The sequence below is a fragment of the Toxotes jaculatrix genome, chromosome 8 (genome assembly GCF_017976425.1).
Source record: "Toxotes jaculatrix isolate fToxJac2 chromosome 8, fToxJac2.pri, whole genome shotgun sequence".
In the NCBI taxonomy this organism is placed as follows: Eukaryota; Metazoa; Chordata; class Actinopteri; family Toxotidae; genus Toxotes; species Toxotes jaculatrix.
The window spans coordinates 11,420,681-11,446,526 of record NC_054401.1 but is presented as its reverse complement, the minus strand read 5'-3'; the positions used below and the strand labels follow the sequence as shown (position 1 = coordinate 11,446,526).

At 41.6% G+C, this 25,846-nt stretch overlaps 2 protein-coding genes across 2 annotated transcripts; both read left to right on the top strand.

Moving 5' to 3' along the window:
* The first annotated feature begins 2,625 nt into the window (after positions 1-2,625).
* Positions 2,626-13,570, top strand: efna1b (ephrin-A1b). The gene is made up of 4 exons (XM_041045234.1): positions 2,626-2,903; positions 11,747-12,042; positions 12,145-12,333; positions 12,475-13,570. Exons 1-4 carry the CDS (start codon positions 2,806-2,808, stop codon positions 12,594-12,596), a joined length of 705 nt encoding a protein of 234 aa, XP_040901168.1. The 5' UTR covers positions 2,626-2,805; the 3' UTR covers positions 12,597-13,570.
* A 2,346-nt stretch (positions 13,571-15,916) lies between these two features.
* slc50a1 (solute carrier family 50 member 1) lies at positions 15,917-21,046 on the top strand. The gene is made up of 6 exons (XM_041043413.1): positions 15,917-16,209; positions 16,418-16,495; positions 16,608-16,731; positions 16,843-17,004; positions 19,753-19,872; positions 19,980-21,046. Exons 1-6 carry the CDS (start codon positions 16,142-16,144, stop codon positions 20,085-20,087), a joined length of 660 nt encoding a protein of 219 aa, XP_040899347.1. The 5' UTR covers positions 15,917-16,141; the 3' UTR covers positions 20,088-21,046.
* Positions 21,047-25,846: the final 4,800 nt, after the last annotated feature.

The window sequence follows — 25,846 nt, the reverse complement described above, 5'->3', positions numbered from 1 at the left end:
TCCGTCGTCTCAAACACTTTTTCTGTGAGTTGCTTTTTTGAGCCACCCAGTTTTCTCTGCTTTACTGTGATTCACAGAAACCCTGGTCTTCCCTGTCTGTGTGTATCTGTGCGCGTCTGTGTGGGCTGTGGGAGGATTAAGTCTCACTCTGAGAGTCATCTGTGGTTTCTACTGGCAACAACCCTATCAAAAGAGCCTGTGGAGAAGACCTACATGTTTGTTTGCATGCGTGTTTCTGTCTATGTGTTTGTGTACATCTATAGTATGCATACGGTATGTGTGCATGTGTGCAACAGGAGATCTCAGCCATCTGACTCTTGGCTGCAGCAGCACAGAGGAGGTGTATTTGTGGGTTGTGATTTTCTACGCAACCTCACGACACGGTTGGTTATGTGTTAGGTGAATGCATCATGAGGAGATCCCATGTATGAACAACGGAAGTCTGCTGGCAATGAGGGACACTTTGACAGTCAGCTCTAGTTTTGTGTATGAGTGAGAACTGATCTGATGCTGTTGCTGGTAGTCTGAAGACGGTGAATCACTGGCTAGTTTGGGAGCTGCTGGAACAGTATTTGCATTTCAGTCATTCCTTAGAGGAAATCAATACGTGTGTTTAAAGCAGTCTCTTACAGGAATAGCTGTTTATAAAAATCTCCAGATGTTATGCATAAGCAGAATTTTTCATGAGCTAGAATTTATAATGAAGCTCTCGGAAATTGTTAAATTGACCCCTTGTCCTCATCATTCTTCATCACACATTACGCCACTTCCTCACTCTTCTTTCTCCTCATTTTCCCCTCATTTTTGGGGAGACGTTGTAGAATGGAAAAGCACCCTCAGCCATGATTACACCCCCCCACGGCCTACGGGTTCCACAGTCACTCCATGTGTGTGTGTGTGTGTTAGATCCTCTCAGAATGCCAGAGCGTGTGTGTGCTTGCCCAACCGAGCCTAGGGACAGTCAGACACAGTTTGTATGCACATAAAACACACACACACACACACGCACGCACACACACACACACACACGCACGCACACACACACACTTATGCACACACACACACACATATGCACGCACGCACACACACACACACACACACACACACTTATGCACACACAATGCCCCCTCCTGTGTCCCTGCAGCTCTGGAGGTCTGAACCAGCTAACCCAGGCTGGGCCAGCCCTCTCCTGCTGGGGCTACAATCCTGCAGACACCCCACGGTCTGGACTTTATCCACTCCATCTGGGAGGTTGTTTTGTAAAGTTACCTGTCTGGGGATGCAGCTAAGCAGAGGCCACAAGATTAGACAGACTGATAATAATTCTGTATTATCTGACAAATTACTATCAGTACACCACTGTGTCTAGACAACAAAAGCCTGCAAGAACACGTACAGCTCTCTGCAGAGGGTTCTCAAATGATTGAAATACAAAGGCAAAGCCTCTTCAGTATACAATAAATAAAAGTAATCTGTCTTAAGAGCATTACTGCAGCAGCATATTTACAGATCAGTTTCACAGAGCACAGTGAAAAAAGTAGCGCAAAACAATGCAATTTAGCACAACACAAAAAATAGAAGCTGACAAACATACAGAATTGCAACATAGAGTACGTCACAAAACAAGGCAACGCATCCCAGCCATTACATTACACTGTTACAACACAACAAAATAAAACACGATACCAACAACAACAGAAACCAGCCCAGGACAATGGCTGTAGGAATTACCAGCTCCGTTTCTTTTATGGATAGTAACTAAGTGCATTTAGTCAAATACTGTACTTGCCTACTATCTTGAGGTACTTGTACCTTGAGTATTTTTATTTAATGATACTTTACTCTGATATTCCTCTGCGTTTCAGAGGAATATCAGAGTAAACTTTTTACCAAATTACAGTTATTTCAATTCAGATTAGGATTTTACATATAAAACATACGATGATCATATGTATATGATTTGTAAAATAAACATATCATAGATTAAACTACCAATCTGGTTTTATTTTTTCCACCACTGCCATTTTTATTAATTAACTGTTGACAGCTGACGTGGCTTTATATTTAAGTCATTATAAAATATTGACCACCTGCCTTGTAATGAGTGATATTTATCAGAATCAAAATCAGTTTTATTGGCCAAGTTTGTGCACACAAACAAGGAATTTGACTCCGGTTTTACTTAGCTCTCAAGCAGTTCAGAAAACTATAAAAAAAAAACTAAAAAAAAAAAAAAAAAAAAAAATAATCGTGAAATAATAGTCTGAACGGCTAGTGCTACTATATACATACATTATATATATATAGTCTGTATCATTCAGTCTTATTTCAGTAGTGAGTTTTTTCTTCACGTTTTCTTTCTTACTTACTTATCTTATCACCCTAATATTCCTGTTAGACTTATATTAGTTTATTACGCTTCTAAAATGTTTTATAGATCCAGCAGTGAGGTTGTTTTTGTGTTTTTCTGTATTCCTGGTCTAAAGTGCGAGCAGCTGGAGGACCAGTAGCTGCGGTGGGCGAGGCATTCAGATTGCCTCGCTGCTATTGGTTGGCTTGTAGGGCGAGGGGTGGGTCTTTGACAAACAAAACACACAAGTTGCGCTTCTGTGAACCAGACAGGAGTTGAGCAGTGTAAGATCGTATTCATCAGCTTGCGTTATATTCATTACTACAGCAGGAAAGTAGAATCCACGTCTGTTTGCTGTGCGCGTATTTACGCATTCAGATCATCGATAACAGAAGCAGTTTGAAATCGTCGTTTACTGTCCGAACTTGTTGAGGTTCTTGCAGAGAAGAGGAGCTATGGATTTGGCGTGTCTGGTGTGTTTAGCACTGAGCGTGGGTGCCTGGTTCGCCTCTGCGGAGAGACACAGCGTCTATTGGAACAGCTCGAATCCAAAGTAAGTGCTGATCTTTGCTTTTGTGCGTGTGTGTATCCTGTATGTTTGTGTACCTGCAGTAGGACAGTTGTCTAATGTGTGAGTAGTTGAGAAGCAAACACTGTTTTCTGTCTTGTGTTGCTGCGTGTCTTTCCTGATGCGCCCAGGGGCGAATGGATCTAACTTTCAGTTCCACACATGTGAAGTCTCGACCTATAGCGCGCGCGTGTTTGTCCCTGGTGTGGCCCTGGGGCTGCTCACGCGCTTAAACAGCCACAACTTAAGCTTGTCGTTTTCATTAATGTGACCATTGAAGGCTCATGTGACGTTTAAAGTCAGGCTTGTGCAGTCTAACTTAAAACTCGCCTGGAAGGATTGTGATCAGTGCATTAGACCATGCAGCGGCAGCCGGGTGTAAAAGCAGAAGATTGGGAGCGGATGCCGAGACAGATGGACAGATTCACCACTATATTTAACCGCAACACATAGACACATACTCTAATAGCAGAAAATAGACTGACGAGTATGAACTTGGCCAGTGCTGCACCTGCGTGTGTGTACAGCGTGTGTCATGGAAAGTCTATAAATGAAAACGAATCGCAGGAGATTAATTCCATTATCAGTTTTACACAGATGCCACATCAGGACTCTGTCAGTACGTTAAAGTGGTTTTTCACTGGGGGAGATAGTGTGAGAGTGTGTTTGCGTGAGTCAGAGAGTAAGAGATAGAGAGGCACACATTGCTGTTTATTTTGTCTTGAGGTCAGAAATGTAATGCTATCCGACCACTCAGTGGGATCGATGGAGCTTGACAGGCGTGCAATATGGCAGCGCGATTTATTGAGCTTTTAGCGTGGAGCGAGTGATCCCGACGCTTGAAAGACGGTATTATTTTATAGCCGGGCTGAAACAGAAGGACGGTCCCCGCTTCTCTGCCACCGAGATAGGTCGATTAAAACCCGCCACCGAGACGAAACAAGGGCAAAAGCCATTATAGCCTTTTAGTCCTGTCTTGATTACATTACTGGCTCTCTAATTGCCCTTTAACAATGACAATAGACGCAGGGGCTAAAAAGAGCCCTGCAACAAGGAAAACAATTGTCCTCATAATTGGATAAGGAGTCTAATGGAAAGTCCTCTCGTCATGAGCAGGACTCGTGTCATGGGTTAGTCCATGTGTGACTCAGCGGCCCCGGTTTGATTCACCTGAATTTTAGTCCTGACTCACTACAGACAGAAGGGAGGAACTTGAGTTCAGGTGATATAGTAGAAGGGAAAGGTAACTTCACAGAAGGAAATGTGAAACCAGAGTCTTTCTGGTCAAGGCTGGATAAACGAGGAAACAGGAGCTCTAAGTTTTAGTTCTAATAAGAGAGACTGATAAACACAGAAAGAAAGCAGAGAGGTGTAGAAAGAGATAGGCAGAGAACAGAGGTGGTCTAATACAAAGTCAGATCTTGTGTCTGCTGTCTCTAATCCGGCCATGGACTATTTCTGCTGTCAAATGGGAGTTGCATAACCAGAAGAAAAATCATAATATAACACTAATCCCTTTGGCTAGATGGCTAAACCTAGACCCTAACACAGACAGGCATTAACTTAATACATCATCAACAATTCACACATCACAAACATGCGAATGAATGTTTTCTGTAGTGGCTACTCTGCTTCTGCTTCTCTTACATCTATTGAGTGTCTTTACATCTTCTGTTGAACCAAAACCTTTCGCTTTCTCATTCTCTGCCAGTCAAATTAATCTCGCGTACACACTTCGAGGGTTACAGGGAAATAGAGTTTCTCAGAAAGTTGCTGACAGAAATTTCATTCAGGGGGGATAAAGGCAGCTAAAATCCAAAAGTGAAACCATAATCGGCTGACCCCCGCATGCCACTCGTATTATATGCCTTGCCACATTTAACAGTCTAATTTTTATTTCTCTTCTATAATCTTTCATACCCAGACTCCCCCTCTAACTCCCCCCTTCCTCTCAATTCTCATTTCTCTCTCTTGTCCTCTCTTTCTCCATCATCTCTCTTGTCTTCTGGTTTCCTCCAGCTTGAATAAAAGGCCCACCTGCCTCAAACCATCCCCAGCGATCAATCAGTCACCTGTTCGAAGGATTACATAGATCCATCAGCAGTCTTTGACGGCAGCGGGCCGTGGATAATTGATGCTAATTGATTCTTGGTCTGATTGTGAGCGGCAGCGATTTGTCTTAGGTGGAGGACAGTGACCAGATGGCAGCAGTCTGCCCATTCATGTTGGGGAGAGGTGTGAAGCACTGGCAGGGCTTTAGGTGTGTGTGTGTGTGTGTGTTTCTCTGTAATGTATGTATGTAGTATGTATGTGTGTGTTCACTAACTTGTCAGTTGATGATTATGGCTTAAACCTGTGCTTCAGATCACAGTAGGGATTTGATAATCTGGGTGTGTTTGTGTGTGTAAGTTTTCCTACATGACAGGTGGAGAGGCAAGTTTTTCTCAGTCTGGTCCAGTCTTGTTTTTAACTGCGTGTCTCTGCCTGTGTCGACCTTAAGAGTGTGTGTGTCTGTGGATGAAAGAGAGTTTGAACTTGTGTTGCCCTTAATCGGACTTTTAACGGAAAGTGATTTTATTTTTGTTGTGGACTGAGATTGTGTGTTTCCCCCAACGTCAGAGTAAAATAAGGAGTGGCCGTTACCGTAGGCAGTCTTACCGAGACATGATAAATGTGTGACTCACACTTACACACACTGGGGGGCAAGAGGGAGGACTTGGATGTTAATATTAGTTACAGCCAGCATTCCACCCCGCTGTTACTATACTCAACTCTGTCAGCTGTGTGTGTGTGTGTGTGTGTGTATCTCTGAACCTGTCTGTTCCTCACTTCATCTTCACTCCTCTTCCTCTCTTTAGTAGCAGAGTCTCCTCCCAGACTGGCCCCTGGCCCTCAGCCTTCCATCTCTATACTAACTGATTCAAGTACATTCAAGACCTATTCTTCTCTGCACAGATATGGATGCTATTAAAACTCCACTCCACTGCCTCTTTTCTATGTGTTATCTCTGTGTTATTTATCTGCTTTCATCCATCTCCAGTAGCTGGGCTTTATTTCTCGTGCTCCCAGTATCTGTGCAAATATCTTTATCAGGAGTTTGGTGTAATGTAATACTCTGTTTATCTCCGTCTGTGTCTGGCTCTGTCTGCTTTTTGCTGTTATTGAGGCAGCCGGGCCTGCCTTGACACGTACACATGGCCTAAAGGATGAGTTTGGGGTGAAGGTGGTTGATGTCACACACACACACACACACACGCCACTCCTCTATCCTTCAACTCATACATTTTATACATTTTGTTCCCTCTGTTTCTTTTTTTTTCCCCCACTCATTATTTACCCCTCCCCAGCCCGTGTCCCGTCTGGTTGTTGGCCTCTAATCTCACCAGAACGAGAACACACACACACTAACATAGATTACAGACGGCTTGTAATCTGGCCATCTGACCCATAGACACAAAACCATCATCCTGCTGGCTTCATTCTATTTATATTTATACTTCTGTGATCTTGTGATGTAACGTCTGTGTGTTTCATTACATTATGTCCCCTATAGTCTGTGTGTGTGTGTGTGTGTGTGTGTGTGTTACAACATATATATTTATATATATAAAATAAACCCAGGTCATTCCCACTGTAATCTCCCAGATGCGATCCTTCCTACTTCAGAAAAATCAATTACAAGCACCACAGGATATCTCCATTTAGCTTGCTATGAAACCTGCCCATTCAGTATCAAAAGGCTCTGTGTAAATTCCCTGCTGATATAACTGTCCTCTTACCTAATACACTTATAAATGTACGTGCATACCTTCATGCATCATTGCGCACAGCGGCACCTGGGAGTGTTAGTGACTACATGCAGTTTATAAACTACAGTATAAACTTTATATCTGTGTTTCAGGTCTGTAGATGTCCTCCTCCCAGTCACAGAATCCATGCACCTCTGTTTTCTCCCTGCTCTTCCTCTCGCTTCCTTATCTGTGGTCCAGACTTCCTCCCTCCCCCCTCCCTTTCTCCACCAGTCCCCCTCTTTCTCACAGACCTTCCTCTGTTTTTGCCCCAGTAGTTTTCCACCGGAGGAGGACAGAGCACCCCTCAGCCCTGGCTCTGCTAACACTTGAGAGGGCTACGTTATCGTAGTATGAGTGGGCAAGCATGCTTGTATGTACGCCTGTGCGTATACTGCTCATTCATAGCATTTCAAGCATACCTTGCATTACTGCCCACTAACAGCACACCATCGCCCCCTAAAGGCCAGAATTAGAAACAGATGGACTTGTGCTCAAGTATTCGAGAATATTTAGTTTTACATCAATTAATCCAAAATTTATTCCAAATTTTAAAAAAACCCCTACATATTATGTATATTCTTAGAAGTTACTGAACCTTTTCCCTGTCTCTCAGCTAGACAGACAGACACAGATTAACTCTCTGTGACCCTCCCCAACATATTAAGCCATGCATGATACCATTTGGCCTTCCTCTATTCATTGCAGACAGAATGGAAGGCAACAAAATGGGGGACCGGGTGAAAAGATTTTGTGGGCAGAAAGGAGGAGGGGCCTGGGTGCAGGGTGAGAGAAGGGTGAACTAGAGAAAGGGATTTGTGTTGAGAAATTAGCCTGGATGAAGAGCTCTGGTATATTATGTCAACGTTAAGAGACAGGACAAAATAGGGGATTGGGGAGGGGGGATGGGCTAATTTTGGAAGAATAAAGGAGAGGCAGACGGAGGGAGGAGAGAGAGTGAACAGTGATGGATGAAGGGAGGGGAGAACTTTGGAATTGAATAAGTGAGAAACGGCAGTGTTGACAATTTTAAAAGCTCTCATCCTGCAAGGGCCAAAGAGATTCTCACTGTCTTAACTGTCTCTTTGTGACGTGCACATACAGATTTATACACACACACACATCTACAAAATACTCAAAACTGCAGACTTGTGTGCCGAATGCATAATCCTATGCATCCTAGGAAGAGAAACGTGTATTGGTGCCTAGTGGAGGATGAATTTCCGCGGAGTTTCTTAATGCAAGACAATAAGAGAGGAAGAATGAAGGTAGATTACATTGGAAGCTAATATAGAAAGATTTTTCAGCCTATATTAGATTGGGTTTTATGGCGTATCCCACTAGTGAGTAGCTAAATCCATTAGAACCACTGACAGCTCCTCAGCCTGTGTGAAAGGAGGCGTGTATCTGCCATACCACAACAAATTAATAGGGTATTAAGTGTACATGTCAATGTTAAAGTGTGTGAGAGTGCGACTGGAAATTTGATGAGTGCACCTTGCGAGAACACAGTGAACCATCCAAACCGCAGGCCCCTGTCGTGACATTCCAGTGTGTGCACACTTACTACTGATTACCTGCGGAGCAAATGGTGGGGGGATGCGATTTAGTGTTTCAGTGGTGCTGACTCGCTCTGTGAGTGTGTTTGTGTCTGTGAAACAAATATCCTCAGTGCTGACTCAGATGGTAATGTGTGTGAGAAGCTGTGACTCTGAACTTTAACCCCTTGACCCGACTGCCAGTTTGAAACGCTCCCCAGAGAGACTGTGAAGGACAGAGTTCCTGTGTCAGTTGTTTGACCGAAACCAGTGTGAGCCCAGGAGACAAATGGAGGAAGGGCAGGGTTGTCAGGGAGAATGGGAAAAGGAAAGAGGGATGGCAGGAAAAAAAAGAAAAGAAGAAGAGCAGAGCAAGGACAATGGCAGGACTTCAAAGCTCCAGTGAGGAGGGCCAAGTGTTGAACAAGTCACCTACTGTCATAACCACCAGCACTACAGCTATTTTACTATTTTATGCTCTTACCACACACTCACACGCTCACACACACAACTTGCCCACTGACGCAAAAGCTAGAGTAGCTCCATAGTGAGAAACAACCACCTTCAACCTTCGCTGTTTACCCACACCTCAGTCACATGCAAGAAATAACACAAACGTGCGCACGCGCACCCACACACACTAGGCTCCAGTAGGCCTTGATAAACAGATGTTCTCATAAGCCTGGGGCATGAGACGCCCTGAATAAGGGTCTTCAGAGAATCCCGCTCCCATGAAAACATGCGCACACACACACACACAGCAAGAGACAAACCAACACACAGGAAGAAGGTGAAGCTGTGTGGAAAGTGGGTTTGTAACGACTTACACACCTGCCTCCCGGTCTCACATACGACATAGCTATCACGTTAATGCGACTCTCACTCTCCCGAGAACTGCCAGTCAGAGGAGAGAGGGGACGCAGGGAAGTCTCTAGCATTTGAGAGCTTTGATGAGTGAAGACGTAAAGGTAGACAGCGTGAGGAGGTTGGAGGGAGAGGACTAGTGAAAGACATGGCTTTGCGCTGTAAAACTCTGACCTAGTTTGACAGGGGCTAAAGTTTTCCCAGTTTTCTTGACTTGTGGTCACATGAAGAACACAACTTACAGCAATCACTCGTTCAAGCATAAACAAATCTGGACAGTCATATGAGCACACATATTATACACATCCATAGCAGTCAGGGCAGTGAAAGCTCCACAGGGGGTAAGGTACAGGGGTTGAAGGGGCCCTGTAGCCTTCAGGCATTCTGTCTTTGGGGAGGGAAAGGGTATAATTACACCCTATTCATTCCTCCTCCCCTCCTTTTCTAGAGAACACATTGGCCCCAGACCCCTAACAGCTTTTAATTAGCCAGACCAATGGAGGAGAGGGGGAGGAGGGGGAAATGAGGAGGTGAAGAGAAGGATAAAAGGAGTTTTCTTAAAAGCATGCGCCTTGAATGAAATTAGCAACAGAATCTATCTGTTTTTGGTGGCTTTTGACAAGCCTGTGTTTTCATGCAGAGGGCGGTCAGGCCACTAATAAGGACACCGTGTGGGGAAAAAAAGTGTCCCATTCAATTTAAAACTATTCTTTACTTCAGAGGGAAACACTAGAGACCTTTAAGCAGCTTGTTTTCTCTGACTCTGTTATTACTAGTTTTATTCAAAGAAAACAGAGAAGAGAGAAACAAGACGAGAACAGAGATTATTTGGCCAATTAGGCTGCAACAGATGTTTCTTTTATCCTTTCACTGAAACAATTGCCCCGGCAAACACACGCATATATATACACACAAAACCAAAGGCGTGCACACCTACACAGGAGTGTACACACATACAAAGAACCTTTGCTGAGAGAGAGCAGTGATTGTAAATGGAGGGTGTTGATCAGCCTGTTAGCCCTGGATAACAAGTGGAGGGCTGTGCTCAGCTAACAAAGCATGTTTTGACAGGTAGGTTAGCGCTAACCGATACACACACATACAGAGGCAGGAAGGAGGGGTTAGAGGCCCACGTTTGGAGCCAGTGTGTCTGTGACTTGGCCGGGGGGGGGGGTCCTAACAGGAGTCACAACAACAGAAGCCACAACGTGCTTTGATGCTGGGGCACATACACTTAGAGCACACATGAACAATAGCAGACACACAGGAGTTGTTTTATTATCACTTTCACTCACTACAACATGCTCACACACTAACACAAGCAGTCATTCACTTCAAGCACAGATTGAATTGGCAGATTAGAGTTTTTTTTTTACTCCGGAGGATGAAATTGGAGTCATATGCAAATATCAATCTTTCCTCACCTCCTGGCTTTTGGCTGATCTAACAACACGCCCGCGTACATCTCGTGTACCAGCATAGCACAGCCTTGCCTGCATCATGTTTACTTTAAAGGAAAGACATATTAGTAATGTGAAAGTGCTCTACTAGGTTAGAGTTCACTCATTGCCTCAACAAACTTCGTTCCTCACTGACTTGTTAGCTATTTATTAACAATAAGTCAAAATTCTGCTAGGGTGAAAATTTAACACAACTCCCTGATTCCTGCTTTTGTATTCTCACCGCACACCAAATGTGTGCAGTGGAACTGTATGGGATTTATATTCAATTTTTACCATCTTTCCATACTTCATTAGGAAATAGGGGGAAACAAGGATGGGAAGTGAGCAAAGAGGAGACGGGAAGACTGAAAAGGAGCTATAAAACTAAATGAAGGGTAAAGATGAAAAGGGAGAAAGAGAGTGACAGTCTGGCTGTCTCCACCCACTGTGTCTCTGTCTTTGATGAAATTGGAGCGAAATTGAGAGACAGAGATACAGATAGAGACAGCAAATTAGGGTGTGGAGTCACAACAGGAGGTGCAGCGCCGATGTACAAACATCCAAGTGAAAAAAAAAAAACTGAGACTGGAACAGTTTAAAAAAACTTGACAGAGAGTCTGTGTTGTACAGAGAGAAAAGTGGACTTTCAGAGAACGTGAAAGGGTTGAAGGTGGGGCGGGGGTGAACTGTCAATTAAAATCTTGTCTACCTGTAAGCACATAAGAGAAGTGAGTCTCTGCTGAAGGCAAAACAGGAGAGGAGAGAAAGAAAGGTGTGTGAGTGGGATGGTGGTAGGGCTTAAGGAGATTCTAGGTGTGTTTTCTCGTCCAAAAACAAAGTGAACAAGTCCAGCCTGATCAGGCTCTTTCTAATTCTGTCACAGTGACGGGTTTGCACAAGCACAGCGACACGCGTCAACACATCCTCACATGGTACCCTACTCGCTTTACCTGTGTTAACGCACGTTGTTTGTGTGAATAAGCGTGTTTTCTGTTGCTGCACGTGTTTATTCGTGATTAGTCCTCATTATTATTCTCATCACGTACAGTGCCAGGGTGTGTGTTGAACACGTGTGCAGAACACATGATGTCTGCCTCTGTAATTCATGTTGTTTATCTTTTTGTAAAATCAAAACATTTCCAAACCGGAGGAGGACATTTGTCAGTAACCACCTCTCTCTTCCTGTCTCCCTGCAGCTTCCTGTGGGATGAGTACACTGTGGAAGTGCGTATCAACGACTATCTGGACATCATCTGCCCCCACTACACCCACGGTGAGGTGTCATCGCATGCAGCTGAGCGCTATGTGCTGTACATGGTGGAGAGGGAGGACTATGAGGTGTGTAAACCTCACTCCTTTGACCAGCTCCGCTGGGAGTGCTCACGGCCGTTCGCTCCCCATGCTCCTGAGAAATTCTCTGAGAAGTTCCAGCGCTTCACTCCATTCACCCTGGGAAAGGAGTTCAGACAGGGAGAGAGCTACTATTATATCTGTAAGTATCAATAATTCTGTAACTCTGGTATTTTAATCAACTTATTGTGATCCTGAGAAGGTTTCTTGTATTAAACTTTTCCTTCTTTCTGACTTTCTCCAGCCAAGCCAATGCATCACCATGGCCAGGAGTGTCTGAGACTGAGAGTGGATGTGGTCGGGCATAAAGGCTCTGGAAAAAGTCACCTAGACAAATCCAAGGCAGAGGAGACAGGGAAAAGCTTAGATGGAGGAAAAATGAAGTTTCTTGCTGCCGGAGGAGTGCACAACCCCTCTAACCACCTCCCAGCAGGTGAGGATTCTTCTACAACATACCAGACAGATACAAAATAGTCACAGCAGTGTCGTGTCTGAGACAAGCTCAGCTGGATGTGTTGACCATGCCTGAATGATGAAATCTGAAACTGACTCACCCTCCCCTTTCTTTCCTTAGATGACCCTGCTGTGATGGAGCCAAACGTCCAGAGGAGTATCGGCAGCTCAGCAGTACAGCTGTATTCCTTTCCACTCTTCTTTACCATGATCCCAGTCTTACTAGCCTTGATGCTACACTAAGGCTGACCATAACAGAGACAATACTACCCTACCCGATGCTGGTCGTTGGGACAATGAACTCTGAGAGAAAATTTTTTATACAGATTTTTTATACAAGCATGGACAGTGCTGTCAGCAGGAGTGTGTGTTTGATGTGTTTGTTTGCGTGGATGTGGAATGTGGATCATTCCAAAGAAGAAGACCTCAAAGATGTTTTTTCTTACTTCATTACGTGGATGGATTTCTCATTTTTGACCATTTACGATGCACATTTTTTCAGTCGTGAACAAAACTGGAAGCAACCTGATCAAAAAACTTTATGAATTAATGTCCAATTTAAAATTACAAGACGAACATATTATCCACATTATTATGTTGTCAGATTTTCATACCATTGGTACAAATGTGCATTGTATTACTGATCTCAAACCATCAGTGTCATTTTTTTCCTCTTCATGTAGAGAAGTTATTGTGTATTGGAAATGTTGTCACCTACTGCCAAACTGTTATACATTATGTAGGATTTTTGTCATGTAGCACTCAGCTCCCTGTTATATCTCTGTATGTCTCTGTTAAAGCACCACTGTGACATTTACACCAATACACAAGATACACAATCTTTTACTAATCTATTACATGGTGTCATGTAAGTGGTTGATCAAGAGAACAAAACTGATCAAACCAAAGACTAACGGGAGTGTCAGGGAGCTGAGCTTCTTCAGTACCTATGGTTCTTCACTCTTTTCTGCTGTCTTGACGGTATCATGGTATGGTACACTGGCTGATGTTTGCAGATGTGATCCCACTTGCACATTGTCAAGCCTCAAACTGAAGGGACTACCCACAATATATTTACAGTTGTTTTTCTTGTAAAATGTTCTTGTGTCATTTTGCAAATGTTTATATGTAAATTTGTACATAGAAAAAAAAACTATGAGAAGCTGTTTTAAGGTGTTAAAAATCTTTAGTGAAATAAAAAAAAAATTGTGATGTAATAAAAATATCTGTCTGGTTTTTATCAGCTCTTGTGAATTGTATTTTTGCATTAACTTTCTTTGGATCTTGAAATCCCACTGAGCTCACTGAGTTTTTGATGGATGACACAATATTTTGGCACGGCTATCCATCTCCTACCCGATGAAATCTCTCCAGCCCCCCTTCAGATTTCCACCCCCAGGTCTTTCCCAACCTCTATTTTCTCATCCCCTCTTCTCTGCCCTTTCTGTCTTTCATCCCCAGTGACACGGCTTGCCCTGGCTTAGATTTCACAGTCTGAAAACCAAACACAAGAACTGAGAGGGGGGCGATGAAGGAGCTATAACACGGGATAGTGCAGGGAGAGAGGCCCACAAGCAAACAGACAACTGGGTGTGAAGGTGTCACTCTCGCCTCCTCACTCACATTCGTTTTCTCTTTTTTGCTCTTTCTTTTACAACTCTGTGCATCCTCTTTGGAGGGAAAGCTGAACATCCGTCTGCACAGTTGAATGTTGGAATGAAGAGGAGCAGAGTGCACAGACCTGCAAACCTCAGAGTTGACTGAAAACTGTCAAAAGTCACTATCCCCTGTAAAACCATGCAACATATACATTCAAAACCAGAACATAAAACGGAATTGTTTGTGTTTCCACAATCACGTCATAGTTTAAATTCACTGTAGATGATCACACAGTCTCAGGAATCTTGCTGCAATGTAGCACCCATGTATCTGTACAGTAAGTTAATGCAGGACAACTTTCAACTGAAGGAGAAGTCCAAACATGGCAGTATTCACAGTACAGTCAATGGGAGAAATCCTTTAAAATACCTCATTTGCAAATACTGTAAAAGTACAAGAACAAATCCTTAAAGTTCATTAAATTTTCTCTTTCCTCAGTGTCAAGTTATTGGTGCCTATGGAGTATATAACATAGCTGTATCACTGCTGTAAATCTCAGAAAACTGAAAACTGTGAAAGGAGAAAGGATATTTAAATATTAATGCCAGACAGAAAGACATTTTGTTTTTAAAGTACTTAAAGGTTCTGGACAAGTTTCACATTAAAAACAAGTTCAGAAAAAGAAAATAAATTATAATGACAAAAAGATTCAATATGAACCAGAAAGGTAACATTGTTCAGCATTTGTACAGAACTGACATTAAAAATAATGATATAAAAAAAAATATGTGGAAAAAATGAAATGTCAAACTTAAAAAGAACTTAATAAAATGACAGAGAAGAAGTGAAAAAAATTATATGTCAGAGACTTTTGCTAAAGGTCAAGTCTGAGAGACTATTTTGAAAGAAGAGAGTGAAAAAAAGGTCTGTGGCAAGAGATTCACAGCAATGAGCTGAAAGACTCACCCGCCTTGGACATTTTAGGCAATTAGCATTAAATTCACTGGAACTCCTGCTAAACAGGAAGGCAGCGGTAGTTTGTTTAATTCCCAACTTTAAAAATGAACCTTTATCTTAATTTCTGGATGTAATATCCATAAAATGACACTCTGCCACCCTAACCCTAACCTAAACAATTCTCTGAGTTGGCATCTGAAATAGTAAAAATGTTAGATTTTGACTAGTACACTAGTGTAAGCATGTAAACTTTTATGATTTGCAATCCATTAAAGCAAAGTTTTATTTGCTGGTAATTGCTTGTGTAATTCAGTGTAACAGAAATATGTTTCCTCTGTTGGCCTCTTCTGTTAAAGCTGTACTCCAAGAATTTAGTATTGCATTTCTATGAGTATGAGGAACTCAGAAAAGACAATCAAACAAGAATGGTCAAGATCAACTTTCATTAAAACCCTAGATTCTCGAAAAAAAATTACAATATCTTAATTTGGGCCTCATGGAATAATGATGGGCATTGTTTTTACTGTTTTATATTCAATCAGCTAATCAGTTAAAGTAAATAATTCTCAGATTTACTGATAATGAAATGAAAGACACAGAGTCCCTCTGCAAGAGAAAGGCCATAAGACAGACTGAGCATCTATTGTACTTCAAATGTATGACTAACAAAACTAGGGAGTATTAATCCTGAGTGTACGTCCACTGAATTTGAGGATGAATAAAGTTTAATGCAACTCATTTTAACTCCCAATCCCCGCCCCTCTGACAGTCCTCCATCCACCACACTGAAGTCGTCCACATCCACCAGCCTACTCCATAGACTGGTCTACTCCTACAGCCTCCCAATTCTCTCAACGCGATGACGTAACACGCAGCCATCGCTCCAGCATGCCATTGGAGCAAATCAGCCTCCAACACGAATGTGAACGACGCTCTGTTCGACCCACTCCGATGCGATAGGTGACGGTATGCGCCTAAAAGCTGCAATCCGCCAAAAACGCTAAGAAGAAGAAGGAGAGGAAGAAGAATGCACCCCCACCTGTTCTGCCACATAGCCAATCGCTGTGCAGACAGCGCGTGGACACCGATTGCAAACACGGAAATTCAGCCAGAAGGAGGACGTCACCATAGTTTTGGTCCCTCTGTAATTTCATGTAAACTAAGCGTTCGTGATTAAAAGCAGACAGTGAACGTAAAGCCAGGTGGTGCATTAGCCTTTCTTCTCCCGCTCTATGGATTTGTTGCAGCTTCTATCATGGGCCTGCATCGTGTTCACAGTCGGGATGTTCTCGACTGGACTGTAAGTTGTGTTGATGATTAAATGACATGCGACATGGCAATTTCGTATTCTGATTTCCAGTATTCAGTAAGATGAATATTTGAGATGGCTACTAGTTGCACTTGGTTTTGTTAACCCATTTAGTGAAGTATCTGCATGTGTGTTGACTCTCTCTGGTTTTGTCTACTTGTGTGTGTGTGTGTTTGTGTCTGTGTGTTCATTTTTCTAGGACCGACCTGAAGAAGATGCAAGAATCCAAAAGTGCTGAGAATATCCAGTTTCTCCCCTTCCTCACCACATGTCTTAAGTGAGTGTGTTTTTTGTGTTTGTTGTTGCACAATCCTCGATCTTTCACTACGGTCGCTTCAGTACTACTATTGTCCCGCTCTGGTCATCTGATGCTTGTCCCGTTTCCATAGTAACCTGGGTTGGTTGTATTACGGGACTCTGAAGAGGGATCAGACGATTGTCCTGGTCAACATTATTGGAGCTCTCCTCCAGATCCTTTACATCATCGTGTATTTCCATTACACAAAACAAAAGGTCTGTGTAGATTTGCAGAAAACACCCCACTGAGGTTAGATCCACCATTTTTTAGGATGTGAAAGACCAGCCCACCTGTTTCTCAGCATCTCCCCACCATGTTTGTTTCAGAGGCTGGTGATGTCGGAGACTCTTGCTGCAGGGGCAGTGCTGGCCTGCGGTTGGTTCTACTTCACCACCTTTCTTCCTAAGGGGGACGCTCGGCTCAGTCAGCTGGGCTTCACCTGCAGCGTGGTCACCGTCAGCATGTACCTGTCCCCGCTCACCGACCTGGTACAGCTCACATACATTACAGACAAACACAGGATGCAGGCAGCATATATACAAAGTCACATGAACTTGCTCTTCTTACTTGACTCATAGACAGTGCAGAGACAAACTGGCTTGTGCTGTAATCTGGACTAAAATTACAGCTGGATGACTGAAACAGAAATGCCACCATAATCACAAAACACATTCATTCATTATCAAAAATATTCACAAAGTCAAATTGCTATACATAAGTGATGAAACTATTAGTCACTTAATTACCTAGCTGATGGACAGAAAAGTAATTTCCAACACTTGTGATGAATGAAATATCTTTTAAGTCTTTTATCAAGCAAACATGCCAAACATCTATTGGTTCCAGGCATTTGATGTTTTTCTCTGTTTTATATCACAGCTAATTACTGTTATGACTTAAACCTGGGCTCTAGGAAATTATTTATTTAGTTTAGTTTAGTTTAGTTTAATTTAATTTAATTTAGTTTGACATTTGATATGTAATCAACTTGTTGGTCGTCAGCATAGCTTTAACATCAAGTTGGCGCACATGTAAGCAAGCAAGATAAAACTGTTTGATTTTAACATAATTGTTCCCTAAATAGTTTCCTGTTATTTTTTTTTTTATTAGAATTAGTTAATTTAGATACATTTTTTTATTTAAAATCTTTTTTTTTTTACCTATTTTTTATTTAATCCTTTTAGTTATTTGTCACATAATAAATCTTTTGAAAGAAGACAGACATTGAGGTTAGTGACTCATTGCTCAGCTCTGAGCATAAACCTTCATTCATGGTGTCTAGTCATGGCTGCTTTTTCTCCTCAATGAAACCCAGAAAAAAACAGCCAAATGATGACTGTCTGCATTTTAAAGTGCAGATATAATACATAGACAGTCCATCATCAAGACCTCTGAAATACACTGTTTATGCTCTAAAGCCATACAAATAAAATGGGTGCATGTGTATGACTGAGGTGTTTTATAAATCTAAAAATGGCAAAAATATGATTTTTAATGATTTATAAAGAAAAAGTTAATTTTACCACTAAGAGTACAGATCTTCTTAGAACAGGAATTCATAGGAGTGCACCATTAAAATGACATATTTAGGAGGCAGGTGGGAGCTGTTATTTCTACAGCTGTTTTGTACACATCAAACTTCACAATCTTCATTTGAACACTAACCGTATTCAGATAATACAGCGCATTTCTTGCTGTCTTCTTCATGCCAACTCTGCACGTGCAGCTATTTACCAGTGAAGGCCTAAATCCCCTGTTCTCTCTCTTTCCTTTTGTGTCTTCATATCATCTTTTGGTTCCGTCTACTATCCTGTTTGTCTCCTTCACCCCATCTGCCTCCAGCCCTAAATGACCCCCAGTCAGTTTCCTGCCTTTCTTTCCCTCATCTGTGTCTTCCTGTTATTGTTCCTCTCTGTCTATTTGTGCCTCATCCCCTTGGCCACATTTTGTTTTCTCTTTGCAGTTTACATAAAGTGATGTTGGCACTACACAGAATGAGTAAACCTAAAGCCATCCTCATAGAGGCCATCTTTCCCTAAGCATTGCAGCACGTTCCAGATGTGCATCTGGAGTTTAAAAGGAAATTCCAGGTTAACATTTGTAGCCAACATTCCTGTCGGTAATAATACATTGTAATCACCAGATTAATCACTGAAATGTGTGGCGACATCACTAAAAGGAAATCAGATGGAGGAATAAACAGTGACAGTGAGACAGACAATCACGTTGGTTTTAAAACCAGAGCACAGAGGTGAAAGGTGAAATTATTACCCAAACTCTCCATTTAAAACATACATGCATAAATGAGCCAGCTTCTTGGGTCAATTTTGACATACCACACTTGCCATAGTTGTGCAAGCTCATGGTTTTCCTATGCACTAAGGGAGTGCTACTGACATTTCCGGTGAAGGCACTTTCAGTTTTACTTCTAAGTAAAGCGATTAAAGATAATCCGACTAAACTGCTGGTTTGTTTATAACTGTCGTTGAACCACTGGGGTTTTCAGTATTCCTGTGCTCCCAAATCTCAGCAGTCAATACGTTAGTGAGCCTAAGAACCAGTTATGCTTGAAAAGAAGTACTTCATACAATGTGTTGTACAACCAATGCTGCTTGTATTAAAGCAGCATTACTGTTTTTGTTTGTTTTTGTGACTTGGCTTGACTAGGCAGTGGAACAACTTATAAATCAAATTTAACTTGTTATGGTAAATGTATTAGCAAACACTTTCCAATTTACAGCTATAGCAGACACAGAGCAGCAGTCTAATATTCACTCTTCTTTGTGTTTTGTTTTATTTTTCATCAGTTCCACTTCCTGAGGGAAATATCTGGATCTTTAGCAGCTAAATGCTCCACTGAGTTCTCCAGGCAGTTCCTAACTTTGGTAAAGTTAGAGAAGTTCAGAGTCTCTTTTTAGCAGCTGCCTGCTCCTTCTGAAAACAAGGTTAATAAGACTGATCCAAACAATAAATGTGAGGGCTGGAAAACCAAAACAATGAGCTGAAAGACACTAAAATGCTCCATGGAACTTAGGGGAACTGCAGAGTTGGGTGAACATTTCATTTGTTCATTGCTCACTTGTCACATAAAGTGACTCTTTTCACATTACATCACGCATCATTCACATCAATAGTAAATTGATCCATTGCAAATATGAGAACATTGGCTACTGCAGCTTTAAAGTTTATTTGTTAACTAATTGCTGCTGTCCTCCTCTTCCTCTCTTCTCTTTCAGGTACAGATAGTGCGTAGTGGTAATGTGCAGTGCTTGTCCTTCCCCCTGACTGTAGCCACCTTCTTCACTTCAACGTCCTGGGTCCTCTATGGCCTACAGCTAAATGATTACTATATTGTGGTAAGACAGACCTGTAAACACAGCTTTCAACATTGTTTCTCAATTGAAATGAAAACTGCTATCCTTTTTGTATCTTTTTTTTTCTTACTCTACTGTGTTCCTTCCAGGTTCCAAACACACCTGGAATTTTCACCAGTCTCATCAGATTTTATCTATTTTGGAGATTTGCACCTGTCAATCAAAGCTTGCCTTCCTATAAGTCTATGCAGATATGAGTATATGAGGGTGATGAAAACAGAAAGAGATGACGAATTTGTTGGCTGCAGCGAAGCTCTCCCGTCACTCGTCTTTTCCTCATAATAGAGTGAGGTTGGGTCACATGACGAGAAACTGTCACTGAGTGACACCACTTGAAAAGAGATCATGTGATTGTTGACTTAGTCATTTCAGTTACTCAATTAGGTAGAAAAATGATGACGTCCTCAGTGCAATTCAACTTGGTTTTTTTTTCTGCAGCTGTTTGTTAAACCTGTGACTTGCGTCTCCTCCATGTCTTTCAAGTGCCTTCTGTCAGGTTAGATTTGCCATTAAAGATCAGTGGCATTTACTGATCAACAGACTTGCTATCTCTTCACAATCCAGTGAATTGAAACTTTCTCACCTCATACAAGCCAAAGATTTTGTGGAATTGTAACTTGTTGGCTGCTATTTTAATATTACACATCGTTTCTTTGTACTATATCGTGTCACGTTTCATATTTTCCCCCCACATCCTGGTGAGCCGATGATGATTTCACATCTCTGTAGAGTTGGTACTCGTGCTTCTATATCACCATGTAGACAAAATATTGAGTCATATCAGTGGCAGTAAGTTATATTTGTTCAGAAATGTTTTCTATATATATTTTGTGTCTGAACCATTTTGATACAGGATGTCTATGTTGGGCTTACATCCAGGTCAAATGTTGTCTACTTATATTGTTAATTCTATTTTTATAAGTTCTTGTTAGATTAAATGAAATGCAAGACCAGATTAACACCATAGAATGTGTTTACAAAAAATGACTGATCCCTATTTTTCTAGTGGCTGCTTGTCGTGGGTAACTAAACTGTGCTTGTCTCCTCATTATTATCTGTAATCAGGACATATGCAAATTAAACAGCTGAGTGTCAGTGCTAATTCACTCACTAAGATCTTTAAAGGTGCCATGTAAATAAATTTTTATCTTAACCATCAATGGCTCAGCATTTGCTGATTGGATATTGAGTTGTGAACAAGGAGAAGAAGACAATTTTTTTTTTTTTTTTAGTCCAGCAAATCTACACTTGAAGTAGGAGGATTTGTGCTGTAGATTGAAGGTTTTTTGTTTTGGATGCAGTAATGAGCTTACATGCAGATGTGTGGAGATAACTATGTGTGTGTGAGAGAGAGAGAGATTGGGGTAGTTGTGCAAGAGAGACAAAAGCCTGTTTGATGGTGCAGGAGTGCGAATGAGCTTGTTTGTGTGCGTATGTTGATACAGTGAGGGCAGTGGTGGGAAAGGCCACGCCAGAGGTTCTCATCCCATGTGTATGTGTGTAACATTGGCCTCTCTTCCTGAGCTCAAAGAGCACACACAGACACAACACAGCATTGTGCTGGAATTGAGTGTTATGTTGGAGAAAAGCTAAGCTGGGAAGACTGGGAGTGGGAGATTAATCAGCTACAGTTGAGAGAGAGAACAAAATAGAAGAAATGTTTGAGCAGAAGATGAGAAGGCAAAGAGGAAGAATATATAAATGAAACAGAGGTGGGAAACGGTAAAACCAACGACAAGAATAAAATAATTTCAAGAAGAAATTTATTTTTGTTTTGTTTTACAGTTGTGTTGTAGCATGACAAAGTTTAATAAGAGTCTATAGCCAACTTGTCAGGCTGTGCTTAGGTACAGTGGTGCTTTGAGCTTATCTCAGTGTGCCAACGTGCTCACAGAAAGCGAGGGAATCACACAAGTCAGTATGATTTATCCTCTGAGGACCAAGAATGTCTGAACAAAATTCTATGACAATCCATTAAGCAGTTATTGAGATATTTCAGTGTGGACCAAACAGAGAACAAAATCCCTAGCCACTAACATGGTTAACAATGTGAGTAGGAGATGAGAAATGAGAAGGGAAGGGTGTATTAATAAAGTCGATTAAAGAAAAAAATAAAACTTTGGACAAAAATAAGAGAATTCTATGGATTTGTCTTGTTAAGTCATCACATTGTGAAAGTTCAGTTGAAGTTTGATTATAAAAAATTGGGACAGGATTGTGCAGACAAGTGAGTCAGAGTCAACATGTCTGCTCTTGACTACAAACACAAGGCAGCGCGCTCTAATAAACAACCCAGCTAGTCCGAGATAAAGTGAGGGCCTTGTGAATAGGAGTTAGTCATTTAGGGGGAAAAGGGCGGTGAGGCGAGTTTGGCTGTAAGAAAAATGAGTAAATGATGAGTCCAGGAGAAGATAAGGGAGTATTAGATGTTGTCTATTCTTCTGGTAAAAAAGAGAGACATCAATAAGGTTGGAGGAACAATGCATGGAGTCAGATAGACTGGGCGGATGCACCGCTCATTAGAAACTATGGCTTTATTGTGAAGAGACAACATGCGACAAGTGTTGGGCAGAAAATCAAAGCACGGCCCTTACGCTGATGTGTACGCGACTTTGGTCGACAGCCAAATAGTAACTTGAGGCATATGTTTTGTATATGAGTGTGTGTGTGGTGGAGTAGGGGTGATGGGGGGTGTAATCAGCTGAACAATGAGTACAACTCACAAACAGGATCCCTCTGTTTCCTGAAGTAGAGACTGGCTCCTTCAACAAAAGACACACACAGGCTGACTCTTGTACTTTTTCACACATCCTTTAGGCGTCCACACATAGTATGTACAGTATGTTGTCTCTGACACAGACACTCTCACAGTCTCTCCACCAACAAACACCATGTGTGCATTCAAATGTCTATTTTTGTCATTATGGGCGACTTCTGATCTATGGGGTTTGTTTCCCCGGTAATTACACACAACAGAGTCTCTGCGTGCATGCAGTCTGCAGCTAGACAGTGTGCACACTCAGCATATAAACACACACACACACACATAAGGAATCCACACAGCACACTGGGAGGCAGTCAGCAGCATGTGCACTTTCTGCCGTCAGTAAAAGCACACCTGTCCCAGCTGCTGTTTTGAAGAGAACAAGAGAGAAAGCAGGAATGTGCTTCTCTCAGTTTTCCTGACAACCCTTCACCCATCCCAGTCATCTCTGTCACACTCCTCCCTTGACTTATTTAGCTAATTATTCCCATGGACAAGCTATTGTTTTTCCTCTTCTTCCACACTGTCTTTCTCACTGTTGTTTTTTTTGTCTTTTCCCAATTCTTTTCTCACTTATGTCATCTTACTCCTCCTCTTACTCTGTTTATCAGTCTCCTACCTCAACTTTCACTCCTCAGAAATATCTTGGTATTCCCACAGTCCTGCTCCTACTTTTATGAAAAAGTCTGCCATGTTTTGTACACTCAGATCATCTGCGGTTATAATCAGGTCTGCCTTGTGAAACTGTCAGCCAGTCTAAAATTTATATAGATTTTTTAAAGCAGAGGAGTTGTCTCACCTAAGAAAAATGCCTCAAGTTTTTTTTGACATGCAGGAGATTTTAGTGATTGACAAAGCACCGCACATAAAAGGTGCTCTGCTAACATTCACACAGAAGCTAGGTTTTTATTGGTTTACATGTATATGCATGCATTTTCTTGTTTGTAAATGCAGTTGGTGCTGTAGGTATTTATAGGGGAACCATGTGCAGGGAGCAGCAAGTTTCTATCCCCAGTTTACCAAGTTCTCCGCCTTCGCTTTGATTTTATAATCAGCATTTTTCTCCTGCAGGTTGCACAGCTGAGGGGCTCACACAAGAACTCAGTCCACGCATCGTAGCTCACACACAAAGACCACCTTCCTTTTTCTCATACAAATACGATCACACATGCAAAAATGTGACTCTTCAGCTCTTTCACTGCTGCCAGTTGGTGCTGAAAGACCGTTGCTCTGTTTTTATGCCACGGAAATAGATTAACAGGCAGAACCCCCAGTTTGTCCTAAGGGTTTGAGTGCAGTTCAGTATGTCCCAGTCTTCCAAATTGTTTTTGCTCCCTCCTCCTTCCTCCTCTTCTTCTACCTCCTGCCGCTCTTCAGAATGGGAAAAGTGAGTGAACTGATATGTGGACAGCTAGTCATTAAGCTGTCAGAGGACAGCCTATGGACCAAAATACTGTCAGCAAGGATGAACACACGCATTTTACCTTTGATATAAATCATTTGTCAGGTATCCCTCTGTTTTACCAGCAGAACTTATCAGAGATTCAATAACCGTGCTTGACACACCAGTGGATAACAGAAGCATTAGATGTTTCAAGCACAATATTTAATTCAACTCACTCTTGTTTAGCTGGTTTCAAAAGTTAAATAGATAAATTTACATTTAACTCACAAACTTCTTGTTCTTTAATAATTTCTAATATTTTTACAGTGAAAACAAAACAGGTTAAAGTGATGAAGAAAACAAATCAAGCCAAACAGGTGTTAGACTACAGTTAAGGGATTTATTGGAGAGCTAATGTTTTTCCAGTCTAAAAATGACACACACTCACACATAAATACTCACATAGCCTGCAGGGCTTTGGTCCTGTCTGAGCATGCTTGTTCACGTTGGCATCCATCCAGAACACACACACACGTGGCAGATTTGTGTGTGTGTGTGCGTGCCTTTGGAAATGTAGCATTTGGAAGTGTGTTTGAATGGCAACCATGTAAAATGGATTTGGATTTGACTGACTGGGTGTGTGAAAAATTCTGTGTAGTTGCAGACAAAAATAGTTTCAGTGATGTTCACAAACTTTTGCCATTAGTGGAGATTCATTTTGTTTGACAATTTGTCAGACTTTTTTGCTCTTTTTGAATAAGTGTAGACTGAAGTTGGAAGTTGGAACTTCTCTGGGGTTCTTATTACATGTCCGCTATGATGTGCAGAGGTGCTGAGAAAAGACAGGAGACACAGCTGTTCAGGGGACCTGGACTCTGTGCTTGCATTAGCAAACATTTCTGCAGCTTCCTGCACTGTATGCACATTTGAAAGTTTGCTACACCTCATTGTGTGTGGAACTTATTTTGCATGGCTCTCAGCATTTTTATCAGTTTGCTTCAGTCAATGCCAAAACATGAAGCAAAACTTTACTGGATATTCAGATAGATAGTTTCATAACAGGTAATGACTCCAAACAGACAATCTCAATCGGTGACAGTGTATTTTAACCATGAAAAATCTAAATGTTCTAAATGTTTATCTAGAGATACATGAAACAGGTAAATCTTTTAATTCCAACATCATCTGTATTCATCTGAAATTGTAAACTTTAAGCTTTATCCTGTTATTGGGACATAGTGTAGTTTTGTTGCTTATTCATCTCATCTTCTGACTAACCTTATCAAATGTCCTCATCATTAAATCATCTTACCAGGACAAAAACAAAATTCTGTCGAAAATAGGTGAATTTAACACCTTCCTGCTTGCGTGCAAGCACACAGAAAAACATTGGCTTGATTTTTGTGGGGTGGAGTTCTGTCAGGTAAACACATGTAAACTAATCTTAGCTGTAAGAAAGAAATGATGCAACCACACGGAGACCAGTGCCTGCAGAGGTGGAATTAGGACAAGAGAGAAAACACTTTAGCTGATACTTTATCTATGGCACATCTTGTAATGAAGTCTAACTATGTTTAGATTAATAGTGGGTATGAACGAGGTATTAATGTAGGATTTGTAGTGTTGTTCTTTTCAAGGTTTTCTGTCTCCTTTTGTTGTATTATCTCACTTTTGATTTGTGTCATAACAATACAGTGTAGCTAAGTGTAGCACATTTGTAGCACAGATTTTCAGTCATGTTTATATAAAATATCACTTACATATGCTTTTTCAGATGAAAATATGAAAAATGGGGGGAGGGGAAGAGA

Excerpts from the sequence above, each read along its gene's own strand:
- efna1b (XM_041045234.1), top strand. The coding sequence starts at position 2,806 with ATGGATTTGGCGTGTCTGGTGTGTTTAGCACTGAGCGTGGGTGCCTGG. Across the intron at positions 2,904-11,746 it reads TGGAACAGCTCGAATCCAAA|CTTCCTGTGGGATGAGTACA; the intron begins GTAAGTGCTGAT and ends GTCTCCCTGCAG. Across the intron at positions 12,043-12,144 it reads AGAGAGCTACTATTATATCT|CCAAGCCAATGCATCACCAT; the intron begins GTAAGTATCAAT and ends GACTTTCTCCAG.
- slc50a1 (XM_041043413.1), top strand. The coding sequence starts at position 16,142 with ATGGATTTGTTGCAGCTTCTATCATGGGCCTGCATCGTGTTCACAGTC. Across the intron at positions 16,732-16,842 it reads TCCATTACACAAAACAAAAG|AGGCTGGTGATGTCGGAGAC; the intron begins GTCTGTGTAGAT and ends TGTTTGTTTCAG. Across the intron at positions 19,873-19,979 it reads TAAATGATTACTATATTGTG|GTTCCAAACACACCTGGAAT; the intron begins GTAAGACAGACC and ends TGTTCCTTCCAG.